Source organism: Periplaneta americana, chromosome 8 (genome assembly GCF_040183065.1).
Source record: "Periplaneta americana isolate PAMFEO1 chromosome 8, P.americana_PAMFEO1_priV1, whole genome shotgun sequence".
Lineage (NCBI taxonomy): Eukaryota > Metazoa > Arthropoda > Insecta > Blattodea > Blattidae > Periplaneta > Periplaneta americana.
The window spans coordinates 121,387,043-121,406,809 of NC_091124.1; the positions used below are offsets into that span (position 1 = coordinate 121,387,043).

The 19,767-nt window shown below is 37.8% G+C and overlaps 1 protein-coding gene across 3 annotated transcripts in view; it reads right to left on the bottom strand.

Moving 5' to 3' along the window:
- LOC138705005 (inter-alpha-trypsin inhibitor heavy chain H4-like) overlaps positions 1-18,611 on the bottom strand; it is a 110,773-nt gene extending 92,162 nt beyond the window's left edge. For all 3 annotated transcript variants that reach the window (XM_069833537.1, XM_069833536.1, XM_069833539.1), the window contains exons 1-2: positions 18,479-18,611; positions 1,818-1,966 (exon numbers count right to left, since the gene is read on the bottom strand). In XM_069833537.1, the coding sequence (XP_069689638.1) occupies positions 1,818-1,966; positions 18,479-18,568 (239 nt within the window). In that variant the 5' untranslated portion in view covers positions 18,569-18,611. The remainder of the gene's footprint in view (positions 1-1,817; positions 1,967-18,478) is intronic.
- Between the last annotated feature and the right edge of the window lie 1,156 nt (positions 18,612-19,767).

Below are 19,767 nucleotides of genomic sequence, written 5' to 3' on the forward strand. Positions count from 1 at the left end.
ATTGTGTATTGCGTAAGCCCATTTATGGATGTATGAGCATGTTTTCTATCAATTGCTGCGAACGTATTTTCTTTTCTTTAATGCTCTGACCCATATCAATGAAACTCTGAATATATTTATTTCGTCATAATTTTACGTTAAACGTCGAAAACGGCCATAATCTGTTCTTTTATGTCATCACAGCGTTAAGTTGCGTGATATTATGTTATTAACGTACTGATATGCGTCTGCTTTCCATCAATATGGCGGCAAGCGCAGCGTTCAATTTATCCCGATTTTCTCGTTCTGCGCAGCTTGGTTGAACTATGTTAAGATGGTGCTATACCATATCTCTCCACATTATGTGGTACCTATTAGGTTACATACATTCGTTTTTCGTCTTCAAAAGTTCTGTAGTTTCTTTCAGTGGAACGGCGAAAAACGGAGTGAGACAAGTGGACAATCGCCTTTGAGTTCACATAGTCTCTTCTCACAGCTCGAAATTCTCTTACAAGGACGCCCGCTCGCTTACCTTTTAATTGTTTTTTCTATCATATCCTCATTGTCACTCTCATTGCCATTCAACGTTCAGTCGTCGAGAATAGCTGTCGGTAATGGAGCCCACAGACAGATTTCCCGTTCCTCTTTCCACACCTCTTCTGATGATGCAACCGACCTGTAATTCCGAAACGTTGGATGTCTCTACATCAGCCGTGGCGAAAATGTGACTCACGAGGACATTGTGGCTCGCAATGATAGCTGTGCATTTCCCTTGCTTCCTACCTCTTCCAATCCCTACCCTCTCATTCACTGAAGTCAAACTCTGTTCCATTTGTATTTTTTTCTGACCTGCGAGTGGCATATCGTCGCAATGTCTCTCTCGAAACCATGTACCTCTACAAAGACGAAAGTTTCAAGTAGGATGGGAGGACGTATTTTTTTGCTGCCGATATGATGAGAATATTAAATGTATGATTTGTTCACAAGTATTACGAGGAAAACGGTTGTATAATATAAAACGGCATTATACTACATGTTACTCATGAAACATTAAAAGGTTAAGTGTTTATTATTATTATTATTATTATTATTATTATTATTATTATTATTATATCATCTCTGTACGTCGATCCTTTTTCAGCAGACGTACGAATAATGCGGTTAGATCTTCAATTTAAACTCACAGATTTACAATGTGATGTTAAATAAAAGCTAGTAAGGACTTGACAAATGTTGAACTTTTCAAATCTTTGCCAAAAAATAAATACCCGAAGCTTCGTTCTTTCGTTTGCTCTGCTGAAGCCATGTTCGCTACAACTTACGTTTATGAAAAATTATTTTCAACAATGAAATAGTAAAAACCAAATTTAGATTACGACTGACGACAAATACCTTCGTGATCAACTACGGCTGGCAGTAAGTGACATAATTCCTGATTTAGAAACCCTGTCACAGAGACATTCAGAAGACAGTTAATTTTAGGTTGTGATAATGTGTCCTATGTTTTCTTGTTCATTTCTTTCTTCGTTACACGTACTAAACATTAGCTTGTAACCTTATACTCTGTAAAATTATATTTAAGTGCTTGACGTAAGGAAAAGGAAAATCCGTTAATAAGTCAGACAGTTGCTGCACTTTCCCTTCGGGTGTCCGCCTCCCTCCATAGGTGCTATGCACGTTGGAGGTTACAAAGTGGCTCGGCGCACGATAACATTTTCGCCACGGCTGCTCTACATTTAAGACACGGCGCAAATACCCAAAAACCTCGTACCACGCTGATCATCATGAAGGTCTCAAATCTTACTTAACATTCTGTGTCACTTAAATGTGTTACTCACATTATAAATCCAGAGATGAACGCTGAATCCGGAAGTTGTACGGTGAACATCAATTCCTGGGGGAAATTGGCAGGGTTGGCTATCTTGCTGGTCACCAGTGTGTGTGCATACCGATGTTGGATGTCTGACTTGACATGCAACGTGTATATCTAATACAGAAAATTAGGCATATTCAAAATACAGGCAGCAAGGTTGAATTCATTACACCCCATTAATTACTACTAAAGCGGCAGAACTGCTCTGTTGACAGAAACTTACTCCTAGAAATGTTGCATCATTATCCTCTCCATATCGTTATAAACGAATGGACTCCACATAATTTCATCATTTTTCTGGCGGGTCTAATATTAAACAATCAGATCTGCGGCATCCTACACACACAGGCGTCGTTAAATTTGGTTCAACGAGAGACGAAGCTAGAACTATCATTCTGTGAGACCTATTTTTGTATAAAATATAGTAGGCCTACAAAAATAAATACGTACGAAATTCCTGCAACAGATTGTCTTCCTGAACACAGAGTAAAGTTATTCGCCTTTGTTCATTTTCCCTTTCTTCAATAATTTTAATATATCGATGGTGTTTAGGTACTTGGGCTATGACAGAAACTGATATCCAACGCCTTTATATATCTAAAAGGAAGATATTACGTAGAATTTTTGGCCCTATTAACGATGGTAATGGATGGAGACTAAGGTATAACAACGAGTTATATGACTCTACAAATCCCCTGACATTATACAATCGATCAGGATTTTCAAGACTAAGATGGGCAGGGCATATAAGGAGGATGGAAGAGAACGAGATACCCAGAAGGGTGTTGGAGTACAAAGTCAAGGGAAGGAGGAGAGCAGGACGACCTAAGCTTCGATGGGAGGACTGCATACGGAAAGATGTTCAAAGGCTTGGAGTGAAGAATTGGTGGATTGTAGCCAGAGATAGGGACAAATGGCGAAGAATCCTGAAAGAAGCCGAGGCTCGACCTGGGCTGTACTGCTACAGATGATGATGATGATGATGATAGTGGTGGTGGTGGTGGTGGTGTTTAGGTAAAAGGGATTAACCCTCATCATTTCAAATTTGACTTTTTTTGCTATAATTAGTGTAAGTATTTAAAATGTAATTACACAATGTGACAACATGGTGTTGACAATTATGTTTATATTCGTTCATATTAGGTAAATAATAATAATAATAATAATCATCATCATCATCATTATTATTATTATTATTATTATCATTATTATTATTTGTTAAAACTTAATTTTTGTTGTTCCAGAAAAATATTTCTTTTGTGGGATAAGCCCTTCTACATAAACACCATCAATATGATTTCTGTGTGCTCTGTTCTTAAAGATTTCATTTCTCGCTGTTTAAATTAATTCTCTTTCTTCTTTAGTTCAAATTTTGTTTCCATAGAGAAAATTTACAGGGTTCAACAAACTGTACATAGATTTAATACTGTATTCCTCTGAATAAAATTAAGTTTAATGTGTTATTTGTATTAATCTCTATTTATGTTAATTGTACAAACTTATTGTTATTACAATGGAATAATTAATTGATGATGTTGAGAGAGGTCAGGGCAGTGAAGCGAATGCATATAATGTACATGTATCAGGGATCCTTGTACTTCCGCTTTCTATAAAATATGGAGAGAAAGCATTGTGATAATGCAAATTATCGATTTCAGAAAAAATTCACACTTTCTGAATCTCCAATACCGAGAAAGTGATTTTGAACGTGTACATAGCGATTTCTCTTATTGTTCATGTTCAGTATCTACAAGTCAACTGAAACTAAAATTAGTCTACGAACATAAAAAGTGTAAGACGTTTAATAAATTTATTCTTTGTGTAATTGCACCAACTCTAAGAGCATTGCTCTTAGATGTCACTAGTGCCGAGAAGCGGAGACTACTTAGTTCATCAGACTCTATCCAGAGTGTACCACGGTCGGTGGGTCTACATTACACTCGTTTTAAATTACAACCAATACAGTGAAACATTTCAAGATTTGGCACACGTCTTTCTCAATGTTTTTTTTTCTGGTATAAAAACTCATAAATAAGACCGTGAAAGTGCACATCCGTGGAGTAACAGTTAGCGCGTCTGGCCGCGAAACCAGGTGGCCCGGGTTCGATTCCCGGTCGGGACAAATTACCTGGTTGAGATTTTTTCGGGGTTTTCCCTCAATCCAATATGAACAAATGCTGGTAACTGTCGGTGCTGGACTCCGGACTCATTCCACCGGCATTATCACCTTCATCTCATTCAGACGCTAAATAACCTAATATGTTGATAAAGCGTCGTAAAATAACCTACAGCACTTTAAAAAAAATACAGTGAAGTCAATTTCGAAAAAAAAAAAAACATTATTCTACGAAAGTACAATATTATACACAAAGCTATTTCTACTTTGGGTATCTAATTTTGTAAGGTTCAAAAGCTCTCAGGCTACAACCATGTAGCGTAAGTTGGCAGAGAGCTCCTCACTGTTCATGGATTACCCTCTCGTAAGCACATTTCTTACGCTTTAATGAACCACTGAAGCAAGATCCAATATATTTTAATATTAAATGCAATTTTAATAAGTAGAAAAAAATAATATTAGAGATGTGGGTTATAAGGGGTATAATGTGCATTCCATAACCTCTTCTACCCAAATTCTACCCTCACCTACCGTGCTGCAACCTATTCTTACAAACAAGCATCTGGGGACCGAATCACAGCGGTATAACTGTTCCATCATATAAGAAGGAAATGCCATATATATGCATATATGTGTGTGTGTATATATATATATATATATACACAGTATAAGGTAAAGGTATCCCCGTAACATGCCATGGAGGTAGAGCCCCATGCTTTCCATGACCTCGGCACTAGAATGAGGTGGTGTGGTAGGCACCACGCTCTGACCGCCTTTTATTCCCGGGGAAGACCTGTTACTCAATTTTATAGCAGGCTGAGTGAACTTAGGGGCCGTTCTGAAAGTTTGGCAACGAGAAAAAATCCTGTCACCACCTGGGATCGAAACCCGGACCTTCAAGTCCGTAGCCAGCTGCTCTACACCAACTGAGCTACCCCGGCCGCCGTGTATATATAAGGCTCGTTCCAACAATAGTCACGAACCTCCGTAACTATCGTGAGCATGCGCAGTACAGAAAAAGCGTTCCAACACACTCCAAACCAGTTCTGAACCGGAAACATGTACTGCAGTCGGGCGTTCCAACAAGCTTTTGACACGGGTTCGGAACGGTCAGAAGTAGTCAGTGGATTGAGGCATGTATGGAAGAGTACGCGAAACGCGCATGCGCATAAGCTCACCAACGTCTCCTGAATACTGAAGAAAGACATGATCAACTGTTCATATCAGTGACGTTAAGATAAAATGTGACGGTGCAGACGAATAATAAAACTAGAGATTTAGTTTAAATTTTCGCCAAAAAGAAAGAGAATGGAAAATGATTCGGGTATTGAAATAGTTAATTATAATTTCAACATGCAGGTTTGATTAAATAACGTACATAAATTAATAATTAAAAAAAAGAACTATTTTAGATGAGAGTCTCCCAGTACACGACATTGAATTAGTGGAATTCTTGCCTTTATTTTTTTGTCATGTTTTTTATAGAAAATGATCGAAATTGTATTTTCTGCAGTTAGAATTATCTGCGAAACGATAATAATTAAGCATCCCATTCTTAGCAAAGATGATTACAGTTATAGCATCTCTGGATTTAGTACATAACGATCCGTGAAAGCGTTCCAACAGCGTCCAGTCCAGTTTCAATCCCATAGCAGATGCTCAACTAGCGCATGCGCATAAGATGGTACAGGAATCGTACATGAACTGAACCATGAACCGCTTGTTGGAACGAACCTATATATTCATAGCCCGTCTATAGGTTTTAAAGGTAGCAGCCCTATCACTAGACTCGTTCCCCATGTTGGCCAGCAGCCCATCGACAGGACCTCTATTGCTTTCGAGACTCAAGAAAATAGCCGGATGGATGACCGGCTGAACGATTGAGTCAGCAACAGACCACATGGTCTAAAGCCTGTTTAGTAAATGATGCTGATGATAAACTTGTTCAAATTTGATTACAAACATCAACTTAAAACGAAAAAATATACATGAAATTATACGTCATACTTCGGGATTAAGAATGATTCCAAAAACCAGTTCGACTTATTTGTATGAATACTAAATGATAACATTGTTGTACGACTTTCGAAGAACAGTTCAACAATGGGTAGCCGAGTGTGTAACTGAAGCGCTAACAGACGTTTCAGAGGGTTTTCCTCGAGGGAAGACCCCTCTGTCATTCCACTAAAACTCTCCACTTCATTTCATCTATCATCCGCAATAGTAAAACAGACTGGGGTGAACTATTGTAAGTAGTACGGGTTTCCGATACTGTTATAGGATGGGGGTTAGACCTCAGGGTCTTGGGTCTTATCAGGGACTCGTCTAAGGATGGGACTTGGCTTTTTCAAGTTGAGGTAGTACTGTCCACTTGTCAGCTTAGGATGCACGAAAGCCACTCAGGCCACCTGACGGACTTGGGAAATTATCTCGGGTACGCATACAAAGGAAGCATGCAAAAACAGGTAACCTCTCACTGCTGCCACCTCTGATTGCCTGCTCTTGTTGATGCTGAGTAGTGGACACACAGAACGCGTTCTAAAACCGTAAAACCTGTCTGCTGCTTTCACTATGCCTAGCTCGTCTTATGAAGACTTTTCTCTCTATAAATTAAAAGTGACAAGGAAAACTATCATCCAATAAATCCTTGTAGAAAAAGGTACGGAGAATACAGGGTGCTTAAAAAATACGGGGCATAATTTCAGGTATGTATTTCCCACATGTAGACAATCAAAATAGTTCATTAAAACATGTGTCCGGAAATGCTTTATTTCCGAGTTATGGCCTTCACAACATTGAAATTCACCGGAACGTTTTTCTTTCCGCAGGTCGTTGCCGTCAAAGGAGACATTAAGAGGGCACTCTGACAGTTCATTCCGAGGCGAATGTCCAGATCGGAAGACATTTGTACGTCTCCATTATCGTCTGTGCGAGTATGGAAAATTTAACTCTCCTGGTTTGGGAAGGGGACGACCAAGATCTACAACTCCAGAAGTACTGGGCGAGATTCTGGAGGCTGTGAACATGACTCCTATCAGCACACGAAGGGTAGCGTTGCAAGTCAATGTTCCTCATACGACTGTCTGGAGACTGTGGAAAGAGTATCAATTGTATCCTTATCATTTGCAACGTGTACAGGCCCTGTCACCAGTAGATTACCCTGCACGAGTTAGGTTCTGTCAGTGGTTCTTGCAGCAGTGTGGTGTAAATCCGAACTTTCCTGCCTTAGTATTATTTACAGATGAAGCACAGTTCACACGAGATGGCATAACAAATTTCCACAATCAGCATGTATGGGCGTATGAAAACCCACGTGCAACTGTTCCATCTCATCACCAGGTGCGGTTCTCCCTCAACATGTGGGCCGGTACCATTGGTGATCGATTAGTTGGACCCCATGTACTTGTAAACAGACTTACGGGGCAGGCGTACACAAACTTCCTGGAAAACACGATACCTCATGTTTTAGAAGACACTCCACTGATCAATCGTCAACACATTCACTTCTTGCATGATGGCGCTCCTGCACACTTCAGTCGTACGGCTCGCCGGTACTTGGATCGAAGGTTTCCTGATCGATGGATAGGTAGAGGTGGCCCAATTGCTTGGCCTCCAAGCTCACCTGATCTGAACCCTCTCGATTTCTACTTGTGGGGCCATTTAAAAGCATTGGTTTATTCGTCTCTGGTGCCTGATTTGGAATCCCTTCGGAATCGAATTGTGTCATGTTCTGAGGACATACGCAATACTCCTGGAGTTTGGGATCGTGTTCGCAGTTCAATGAGACATCGTTGTGAGGTCTGTATTCAAGCAGGAGATGGACATTTTGAACATCTTCTGTAATGAAAACGACCTGCGGAAAGAAAAATGTTCCGGTGTGTTTCAATGTTGTGAAGGCCATAACTCGGAAATGAAGCATTTCCGGACACATGTTGTAATGAAATATTTTGATTGTCTACATGTGGGAAATATATACCTGAAATTATGCCCCGTAGTTTTAAAACACCCTGTATAATAATTTGTTTAATGAGTTCAAGTATTGACTTTCTCAGTAGACTACACTAGAAGGACTTTGGATACCGTTTATTACAATGGTCCCCAACTCAGAGCACTGTGTAGTCATCAAGTCTTGCCCGCTCGCCCTCTGGGCAAGGGAAAGTCCTAACAAGGCAGGTAAGACGTTCAGCGGCGGGACCACAATATGAATTAACTGCATAGGTTTGTGATTGTTTTCTGATGAAAAAAGATACGGGCTGAATAGAAATAACTAAATAAACTATCTTAAGCAATTTGAAAAAAAAACATTGTAGCCTATTTTCAACAAAGTTAGAAGTTAATAAATTTATAATTACTGTACTTTCAGATATGTAATATACATTTCATGTTAATTATTCGGCCAATGCATGAAAATTACTGTAAATGTGTAAACTGCTTCTGTTAGGGGAATTTTGAACAAAATACATAAACACCCTAGGAATAGTAATGCAGAAATTAACTCCTTTCAGTCCACTCAACACTGCTGTAGTGAATACCTGACAAAGTGACCTCAGTGTCTAATGTTTAGAATAGTTGTTTCCCCTTTCTTTACATTAAATGTCACTGGTCCTATGTTGTACTTACTGGCTTTTAGGGAACCCGGAGGTTCATTGCCGCCCTCACATAAGCCCGCCATTGGTCCATATCTTAAGCAAGATGAATCCAGTCTCTACCATCACATACCAACTCCCTCAAATCCATTTTTATATTACCTTCCCATCTACGTCTCGGCCTCCCCAAAGGTCTCTTCCCCCCTGGCCACCCAACTAACACTCTATATGCATTTCTGGATTCGCCCATATGTGCTACATACCCTGCCCATCTCAAACGTCTGGATTTAATGTTCCTAATTATGTCAGGTGAAGGATACAATGCGTGCAGCTCTGCGTTGTGTAACTTCCCCCATTCTCCTGTAACTTCATCCCTCTTAGCACCAAATATTTTCCTAAGAACCTTATTCTCAAATATCATCAATCTCTGTTCCTCTCTCAAAGTGAGAGTCCAAGTTTCACAGCCATACAGAACAGCCGGTAATATAACTGTTTTATAAATTCTAAATTTTAGATTTTTAGACAGCAGACTAGATGACAAAAGCTTCTCAACCGAATAATAACACACATTTCCCATATTTAATCTGCGTTTAATTTCCTCCCGAGTGTCATTTATACTTGTTACTGTTGCTCCAAGATATTTGAATTTTTCCACTTCTTCGAAGGATAAATCTCCAACTTTTATAGTTCCATTTCGTACAATATTCTGATCACGAGACATAATCATATACTAGTCTTTTCGGGATTTACTTCCAACCCTATCTCTTTACTTCCTTAAAGTAGAATTTCCGCGTTTTCCCTAATCGTTTGTGGATTTTCTCCTAACATATTCACGTCATCGGCAGAGACAAAAAGCTGATGTAACCCGTTCAATTCCAAACCCTCTCTGTTATCCTGAACTTTCCTAATGGCATATTCTAGAGAGAAATTAAAAAGTAAAGGTGATAGTGCATCACCCTGTTTTAGCCCACAGTGAATTGGAAAAGCATCAGATAGAAACTGGCCTATACGGACTATGCTGTAAGTTTTACTAAGACATATATTAATTAATCGAACTAGTTTCTTAGGAATACCAAATTCAATAAGGATATTATATAAAACTTCTCTCTTAACCGAGTCATACGCCTTTCTGAAATCTATGAATAACTGATGTACTGTACCCTTATACTCCCATTTTTCCTACAATATCTGTCGGATACAAAAAAATCTGATCAATAGTCGATCTATTACGCCTGAAACCACACTGATGATCCCCAATAATTTCATCTACATATGGAGTTAATATTCTCGAAAGGATATTCGACAATATTTTGTACGACGTCAACAAAAGTGATATTCCTCGAAAGTTACTAGAGTTAGTTATTTTTTCAGATTTTCTATCTCAGTTTCGACTTCTCTAAGTGTGGATTCCGGTATAAATGGCTCAGCAGTTTCTATTTCGGTTTCGTCCCGATCATTTCTCCTTGGCCTTTGTATATTTAGTAGTTGCCCAAAATTGTTTTTCCATCTGTTAAAGATTGAATGAGAGTCTGCAATCAAGTCACCATTCTCATCCTTGATCACGTTTACCCTTGCCTGATATCCATTTTTAAATTCCTTTATGCCCTAATATAAATCTCGAATGTTTTTATTCTTACTATTTGTTTCTACCTCATTCAGTTTTTCCTTCAAGTAATCTCTCTTTTTATTCCTAAGTGTACGACTGCTTCCCGTCTTTCATTGAAATAATTATCTCTATTCTCCTCAATTGGACCCTGTAAGAATTTCAATTTTGCCTGTTTCCTCCTATCTACTGCAATGGAACAATCTTCATCAAACCATGGTTTCTTTTTCTTAGTTTCATGATAACCTATGATCTGCTCAGCTGCAATTTTGATATTATCTCGGGTATTCTCCCACACGCTGTTAACATGTAAGTCTTTCTCAGCTCCGTCGGAAGTTGCTAAAGCTGCAAAACTATTTGAAATTTCAACCTGATACCGTTGCTTAGTTTCCTCAACCTTTAATTTCAGAATATTGAATCTACTAATATTAGCTTGTTGCTCTACTCGCTTGGCCACAGATAGTCTTTCTCTTAGTTCTCCAATTACCAAATAATGGTCAGAATTATAGTCTGACCCCTAAAAGTTCGAATGTCTACTATACTAGTATGTCTTCGTTTATCTATCAAGATGTGATCTATTTGGTTGTGTGTCATTCCGTCTGGAGAAGTCCAAGTATATTTATGTATATCCATATGGGGGAATGTTGTACTCTTGACAATTAAAATTTTTGATTTGGTAAAGTTGACTAATCTAACTCCATTGTCATTACTACTTACGTGTAGGCTCTCTTTTCCAATTCTTGGTTATAAAATATCCTCCCGTCCTACTTTAGCGTTGATATCCCCCAATAAAATATTCATGTGATATCTAGGTAACTGATCAAAAGTGTGTTCCAATTCCCCATAGAAGCTATCCTTTATATGGTCGTCTTTCTCTTCTGTAGGGGCGTGAGCATTTATAACTACGATATCGCACCGTCTACTATTAAGTACTAAATACGATAACCTGTCACTGATAAATTCGACCTTTTTTTGCTGCTGATTTTATTCTTTTATGTACAGAGAATCCGGTCCCTAATTGGTGATTAATGTTTCCTTCCTCATAATACAATAAGTAATCGCCTATTTGTGATACGCCATTTCCATCTAACCTAACCTATTGCACTCCCACGAAGTCTATTCTATATCTAGCTAGTTCCTTTGCTACTAATGTTACCCCTCCTGTTCTATAAAGACTAGTTACGTTCCATGTACCAAATCTTATAACCTTATTTTTTGCTGTGGTCGTGCAGGAGAATCAGTCCCTTTCCGAGGCTTATTGTTAGGTTTCGTAACAAGCTGTTTTTCACGGTGATGGGTTGTTAGCCGTTCGCCCAACCCCCAAGCTGGAGGACCACCGCTTATCGGCTTCCACGACTGCTTATTCAATATATTCGCAGCTACCCTCCATATCTGGAGGCCGTCTTCTCTATCCTCAACCTGAGGACGCGCTTGTAGGGTAATATATTTGACGTTTATTCCAAGCTGGAACATTTCAAGTGAAATATCGTTTTAGTGTGACAGACATTTATGAAGACGAATGGAAAACTGACAGACTACGAGAGACATTTCTAAGGAGCATTCACATGTTTTGAAAAGTATTTCAGCTTTTGTACAGAAACTTTGAAAATGCTTTGAAAGTAACTTAAATGGTAATTCAAGCTGCCTCACAGCTCACAGATGGGCTGGGCTAGTCATAATTTATCGGGATTTGTATACCCTAATTGTTGTCACAATTCTTATGTTTTGAAGGGAACATGTCCCATGTCACATAACTCAACGCGTGAGGGACGCCTTCCACAACAGGTGTCCTCTGTGAATGACTGTTGTTCCCTATATCAGTTTTGACTCGCCCGGACCCACCGCTCACTTGTGAATTCTGTGTTTCTTCGCTCACTTGCGTATTCTGTGTTTCCTCGCTTACTTGCGAACTCTGTATTTTATCGCTCACTTGCGAACTGTGTATTTTCTGACGCGCAATATGCGCTAGTCGACGCTAACATTCTGTAATTTTGTATCTGTTCTCATTTAGCGACTTAAATTCTGTGACTAAGCTTCGGCTATCATTTCGACCTGATATAGTTAGAACCGTTAATAAACGTGAGCTAGCACAGTAATCCTTGTATTTATTTCTTCAACTGAACTCATCTTCCAACATCTGGGGTCGTTGCCGGTACTTCAAGAATTACGTACAACCTACGTCTTCGAAGGGAGTCCGTCGATCCTGGGACTGCAGCCTGGGAAACGACACTGGGATTAGCACTGATTTTTCGGGATTTATTTAATTCTCTTTTCCCTCAGCAATTTCTCAACGTTTGGAACTATTGTCTGTATAGTGCATAATGTGACAGCACATTTTATGTTGTGATCCTATACTTGGCTTCCAAGACACGGCTTGTTATCTTCATCATAGAAAAAAATTAGTTCGCATAGATATGTGAATCTGAAAATATATGCCTGTACAATCGGGGAAATCTAACACATGGGAAGTTCACATGAAAGTCAGATAACTTCTTTTGTTTCGATATTAATTGCCCTTCAATTCACTATGGTAAAGTAAATCAATAAGTTCCATTTACAAATAATAACCGAAAATCAAATTGAAAATTTCCCTAGTCTTTAAATTTTGAATAAAATTCCTGGCGCAGATCGCATGATGTGTGAATATATTCTTCGAAATCCGAAGTCTTAAGAAACTAGTATGCCTATATCGTTGTTAATTTTGAAAAAAGTGCTTTAACTTATCCTTTTAGTTAAGCTAACGTTTCCATAATTAGGGATGGTTTCATATTAAACGCCTTCACTCTGTCATATAACTGTGTAATAATCTTGTTGTTACCTTGTAGGAAACAATTTAAAGCATTCAGATAATTCCATTAAGAAGGGAAGTTCACAAATCCATTTTCTCATTTTTCACTTATGATACAGACTTTTCTTTTTTCTCCGTGAACGATGATGTTTCCTCCCACAGTTCAAAGAACCTATCCAATAATTTGCCACAACTTAGTCACCGCACCTTACTATAATATGGCAAATCGCCATACTCGTTATTGCATTCGTCAAGAAAGACTTAAAATTGACGATGAGCGAGACTTTTCGATATAATTGTGTTGGTGGTTTTTCCAACTGGGCTACTTCTATAACACCATATTTTATTTGTTTCGCACATGAATTCTGTTGATGTACATTGCAGTGAATAGAAATAACTTCATGGGATAAATTAACGCTTTTCACTTCGTCCCTTAGACTCCTTATTACACCCGTTTTACTTCCAACCATGAAAGGAGCACCATTGGTTGCCAAGGATATAAGTTTATTCCAACGAAGTCCAAAATAATGTCTACAGTCTCTACAAAAAATATTGGAACCAGTAGTATCCTTTATTAGAACAATATATAAGAGCTCTCCTTAATCTGAAGGTTTTCAATAATGCCTGTTACAAAAACCACCAGTTGGGATTGTCGCTTACATAAGTATTTTCATCTACTGGCAAAGAATAACAAATGAAAGACTGATAAATAATTACTAGTTGCACCTGAACGTCCTCGGCTAGACCTCGGATGGTATGATCACGGTGGAAGGAGAGAAACTGATAGATTCAAACTCCTACACTTGTTGTGAGAAAAGTTCTTCAGTTGTAATTAAACATTCTTCAAATTTTCAGTCTTTAAAAGATTTCTAATATCTTACTATTACAAGCGAAATTTTATAACTGAGTCGTACAGCCGATTCATTAACATTGTGATCTTAAACAATTCTAGCTCATTTTCCTTCAATTGGTGAATTAATGTTACAAGGTCTTCATCTTCGTTCTGTCATATTCGTTACTGTGAGTTGTATAATATATCTGTAAGTTGTATTGCTTCAGTGTGGCCTACGTTTTGAAGTGTTTTCTGCTCCTCACATCTTTTATTTGAATGGATAGCAAGAACCGCCTCTGTCCACTACAACGCAACATCACAAACCGGTCCTTTGCCCCGGTGCAGTAAGCACGCATCAGCCAAGCACTGCCCGCGCCCGTTCATACGCGAGTTGATGATCACTGGTTTATTACATTTTAAATCAAGTAGAACATTATTTAAATAAAAGTTGGCATAATTGGATATACAATCCGTCTTGCTCAAAGAAAGGCTGGTTATTACTCTCAGATGGGTGAAATTTGTGTTGATACCTAAATAGGCCTACATGTAAAGTGGTTAACACAATTTTTTATTTTCTTAAATAATAATAATAATAATAATAATAATAATAATAATAATAATAATAATAATAATATATTATACTAATTCAGCACATACCGATACGCTTTACCTAATTTTAACAATTTATGAAAGCATGTGTACCAGTAATCCAAAAACAGTGACTATAAAATTGGATACAATTTGTAGTATTTTGAGAATTATTAAATTGAATAACAAAGTGGAATGAGTGAGGATCCTGTACGCCGTTTCTGAATGCAAGTAGCCTAGGTCCCGGGATTTACATGTGTGGTAAAAGAGTCTTGAAAAAGTGCACATGTTCGTCATCCCCACTTTCTTGACCATGTTTCCTACTTGCTATCTCTTGTAAAATTGAAGCTTCTGCTCAAATTCCCTGTCATTGCTCTGGTCTCATTACTCTTTAAGAAACACCATAGCTTCAAAATATAGTAATTTTATTGTGTGATCGCTACAGTTACGAGAATCTCCGGAGCGTGAAGGTACAATTTCCCCAAACTCGACAGCAAACAGATATCTTAAATACTTTCACTTCTTTATCAGTTTGTTTCTAAAAAATAACATAAAGGAGAGCTCTAATACCATATATCATTTTCACAGGCAATGAAATCAATAATTATTTAAGCATTCGAAAAAACATTGCAACAAATCGAACAATAGCAATTTTCAAATACCATTTTAACGAACATAATCCAATTTTACCAAAGAGACATATTTTTGTCAAATAATTTTTAATAATTCCTTATTTAACGGCTCTAAATATAGCCGTCATGGTGGTCTAGTGGCTACAGCGCTGTACATATAAGCCTCTGGTTCGATATCCGGTGTATCCCCGATTAATAACTTGTGTTAGGAAAGCCCGTGGTCCAGGTAACACAGGGGAAACCCCTTTGGCATCCCAACAAATCTCCATCATCATCATCTCATCTCATCGAGAGTGTAGTGTAGACCAGCCTCCTATGGCGCACTCTGGGCATTGACTCTGTTGACAAATTGGTCTACATAGCTGGTTTCATATGGTGAATGGCAAACAGTCAAGTACCCGCCATTAACAAAAAAAAAAGTTTTAAATAGCCTGTTAATTTATATTCTACTTTTCTTGTTAGAATAAAAAATTAAAGTGCATGTAAATAAATTCTATATTCCAGTAGTCTGCTGTTGCCTAGAAAGGAAATCAACCGAATGCTATTTCATTATAAAAGCACTGTGAGCCTCGCTACTACACCTTTAATTCAATACAGATACAATGTGTTTTACGTGGACTTTGAACAGGCATCAATAGACAGTGGATGCGGGATGACTTAAGGAAAAGTGAAGTTGTTTCGTATCAGAGTATATGGCACGTGCCGCGCCGGCCGTCTTTTGTATACCTGTCGAGTATAGCAGCGTACAAAACGACTGAACCACTATCTGTTCATAGTAACATTGCAACGCAATGTGTGCACTTGTGTTATCCTGCTCAAGTATTCAGTACGCGTTGAATATGTTGTGCTGATCCATTCATAATGGCAAAACGTTAAATTCGCTCAGAGATACGAAATGCAAATAAGAAGTATGAGAGTGACATTTTATGTATTAACGAAGACAATATCGTCTGTAATGTAAGTAAAATTGAAATAAAAACTAGAACTCAGGTTATAGAGAAACATTGCAACAGTACATCGCACAGGAAATGGGTTGAAATGAAATCTGAGGAACCATCCACATCATCATCATTATCATCATCATCATCATCATCATCATCATTTAGTTGTGAGGGTCTAACGAAACGTGCAACATGATACTCAGTACAAATATTCCTCTACAGAAATTGAATGATCCCCATTTTAGAGGTTTTCTAAAGAAATTCTCTCGATACAAAAACTGTTTAAGCGATAGGCGAAGACGATTCACTTCGACAACTTACGAGAATATATCGTCGTTTACTGCAACCCTGGTAATTGCATCAATGATGACGAGGACTGAACCTTGCAAGATATGTACTACAGTACTACAGTACGTTATTTTTCTTTTCCTTCTGACTGTACGGAGATACAGTAGCATGTTGACATCGTCTGTTTACTTTTAAAACCTGTTGAGGCAATGGTCTGAATGAAAAAAATATACTTAACATATAGTAAATATGCACTTACATTCAACGATAACTCATCCCGCATCCAGTGTCTAGTCATCACATTCTCCTGCGGTATCATCGTTTCCTGATGTTAAATTATATTGTTGTACGTTCCATCAGGCTCAAAGCTTTCATTACAATATTCAGAAAATAATAAACTACTATGGGAAAAACTAAAGTTTTTATGTCTTAGCTCTTCTATCTCATCAGAAAATGCCAGATATTCTTGTGGGTTTAATTTCAATTGAACCGACAAATGATAGCGTATGATCTATAAAGGCTACTTGCTAAGTACATATACATTATATCTGAAGAATCTAACTTTCCCCCAGAATTGTGGGCTTCGAAGGATCTATTGGTCCCGGCACAACAAATGCCTATAATTCTCAGTTCCATCACCCTTCTTTAGTTTTACTTCAGTATTTAACAACGTTGTATCAACTACTAGGTTATTTAGCGTCAATGGAATTAGTGATAGCGAGAAGGTATATTGGCAAGATGGGGCCGAAGATTACCCATAGATTACTTGACATTCGCCTTACGGTTGGGGAAAACCTCGGAAAATCCTAACCAGGTAATGAGCCCAAACAGGAATTGAACCCACTCCCATGCGGAATTCCGGATCAGCAGTCAAATGCGCTCCCGCCTGAACTACGCCGGTGGCTCTATCATTATCATTCAAAAATTTACCAGGTTGTGAGTGTTGTGCAGGCAATACAAACCATGACTATATAAAAATTAATTCTGTGAATAATGGAAAATTATAACATTCAGAGAAAAGACACACTTGCAAATCATGTAAAACAACCCTATATTGGTCACAGTATCAGGAAGGACAGTTGGTGGGAATTGAATGTGTTAAGCGGCTTGGCTTGTTGAACCAAATTCATACATGATTTATGTCTGACATCTTAAACTTTATCAACTTATGATAACAAACTTTTAAACGAGTTACATAAGTAATTAATTCACTATTTTAACTACCTTCCTGCGTGAAATTTAAAATCAATTTCATAACACGTAATAACTTCAAAGCAGCACTTTTAACCATTCGTTAGACAGTCCTAAGCCTGTGAAAAACGGAAAGGAAAGTGCTGTTTTCATTTCCTAAGTTGGTCCAAACGGATTGGTTTGGCTACAGTTAATGGTACAGGAGCACTGTTCTTTCCTATTACTGTAAGTTATCTTCCTCGAAATTTCGGAAGCCATAAATTAGTATAGAAATTCTCTAACACGCGGTGCAAAAATCGCTAAATTCCCAATTAAATTTAAAAAGTGCATTTATTTTATTGATTTTCTCCCGCGAGCTACTGTATTTTAACAAAGGGCTCGGAAAAACCTATAAATATTTAATAAAGGGCTCGCGCCCTCGCGAGTCCTCCAACACATCCTTGGTTCCCATTTTTATCTCAAAATAAATTTTTGTGGGAAATTGAAGCCGGAATAATGGCCTATAAACACTTGTATGGGATTCAAGCTTACACATTTATTCCAACAATCCCTGTGATACGTGAAATGATGCAAGAATCACACTTTATTTACTTTTTCATCTTTCCTTTTCGCCATTCACTCATTCGATTGAAACACGAAATATTTTCTCCGAAAACGAACTATAACCAGTATTAAAATATTTGATATTGAAGTTATTTATGGTACCTATATCAAATTTATATTGGCAGATATATTGTTACAGTTTCCATGCGATCGGAACGGATTTTTTAATGTCAAAAATAAATTTATCCAAAAAGGAAACCTTGCCAGTTAAGGTCAACTGATAATGTAAATATCTGTTGCTATTATGAAACATTAGTAAAATATATCACATTAATTTCATTGATTAATTTCTTAACCTATGATCCTATTAAAACCATTAATATCAGTCACAAGCCATTTAAGAAGCAATGCTAATATCCACACACAAAATATAGTCCTAACATTAAGATTATTTCGTTACAGTATTGAAATTAATCGAAGGCAAAAAAAAAAAAGATTGTGATCTGTTCAGTATTTACCTGCGGCAATAGGTAAGCTGGTATCTTCCTAATGGAATGTGCCCCAGCAACAGAGCTCACTAGCGCCACAACAAACATCACAGAAAGCATTTTTAATAAACCCTGAACAAATGAAGTGCGAGGACGCGGGATGTAAACTGGTTCGTTACGCTGACGTACTTCTGTTTTATTCCTTTAATGAAATAACGCGTTGCGAAATGATAACATTTGAATGCACTATCTGTTTTGTAAACATTGGTTAATTTATTACGTACGAACAAGCAACCTTCCTAATAATTAATACAGATAACGTTTTAAAATTATGCCGAAGTAATGGATATATATTTTTTAACCTTTTGCTTTTATTTTTTTTAATTGGTTATTTTACGACGCTTTTCAACTGCTATAGTTATATAGCGTGTGAATGAAATGAAGGTGATAATGCCGGCGAAATGAATCCAGAATCCAACGCCGAAAGTTACCCAGCATTTGCTCTTATTGGATTGAGAGAAAACACCGGAAATAACCTCAACCAGGTAACCTGTCTCAACCAGGATCTGAACCCGGGTCCGCTCGTTTCATGGTCAGGCGTGCTAACTATTACTCCACTTTGCTTTTATTTCAGCGCTGCTGCTGCATTAGAAAAAATACAAAAATATAACAATAATAATAATAATAATAAATTCTTTGTTAAAGTCGTGCTTGATGGTCTAGCGGATACCGTGTTAGCCGACGGATACGAAGTTCGTGGGTTCAAACCCAGCCGAGAACAATGATTTTCAAGGGGTGATGAAACCATTGGTAGACCTCTGGGTTAGACGTAAAGTTGGGAGGTGCATGTCGTACAGTCACGGCATGTAAAAATAATCCTGTCCTTGACAAAGGACTCCAAGCAAATTAGTTGCCATCTCTCGCCCACGTTGAATTTTGAAGCTAAATAACCTCTGCAGTTTAACTCGTCTTAAATAAAATACCTACTACTCATACCTTTTTAACATCGCTAAAAAGCATGTATAGTATACGCAGTACGTTCTGTTAACGGGTGTGTTACTTATTATCAGTGGCGGATCATGGATTTTAATCACAGTGACCTCAGTCATAAAAAATGAAAATATCAAGCAAAAACATTGGGATTTCAGAATTAAAAATAATAATGAGAACATGTACTGTACATGCATTTATATGAAGTGGCACTTTATCCACAAACGTTATAAAATATTTCTACAGAAAGGCTGTGTCCCAGACATCTACTGCAACAATCGTCACTATTTTAATTGCGTAAAACGTACGATAGATAATGTGTTGTTTAT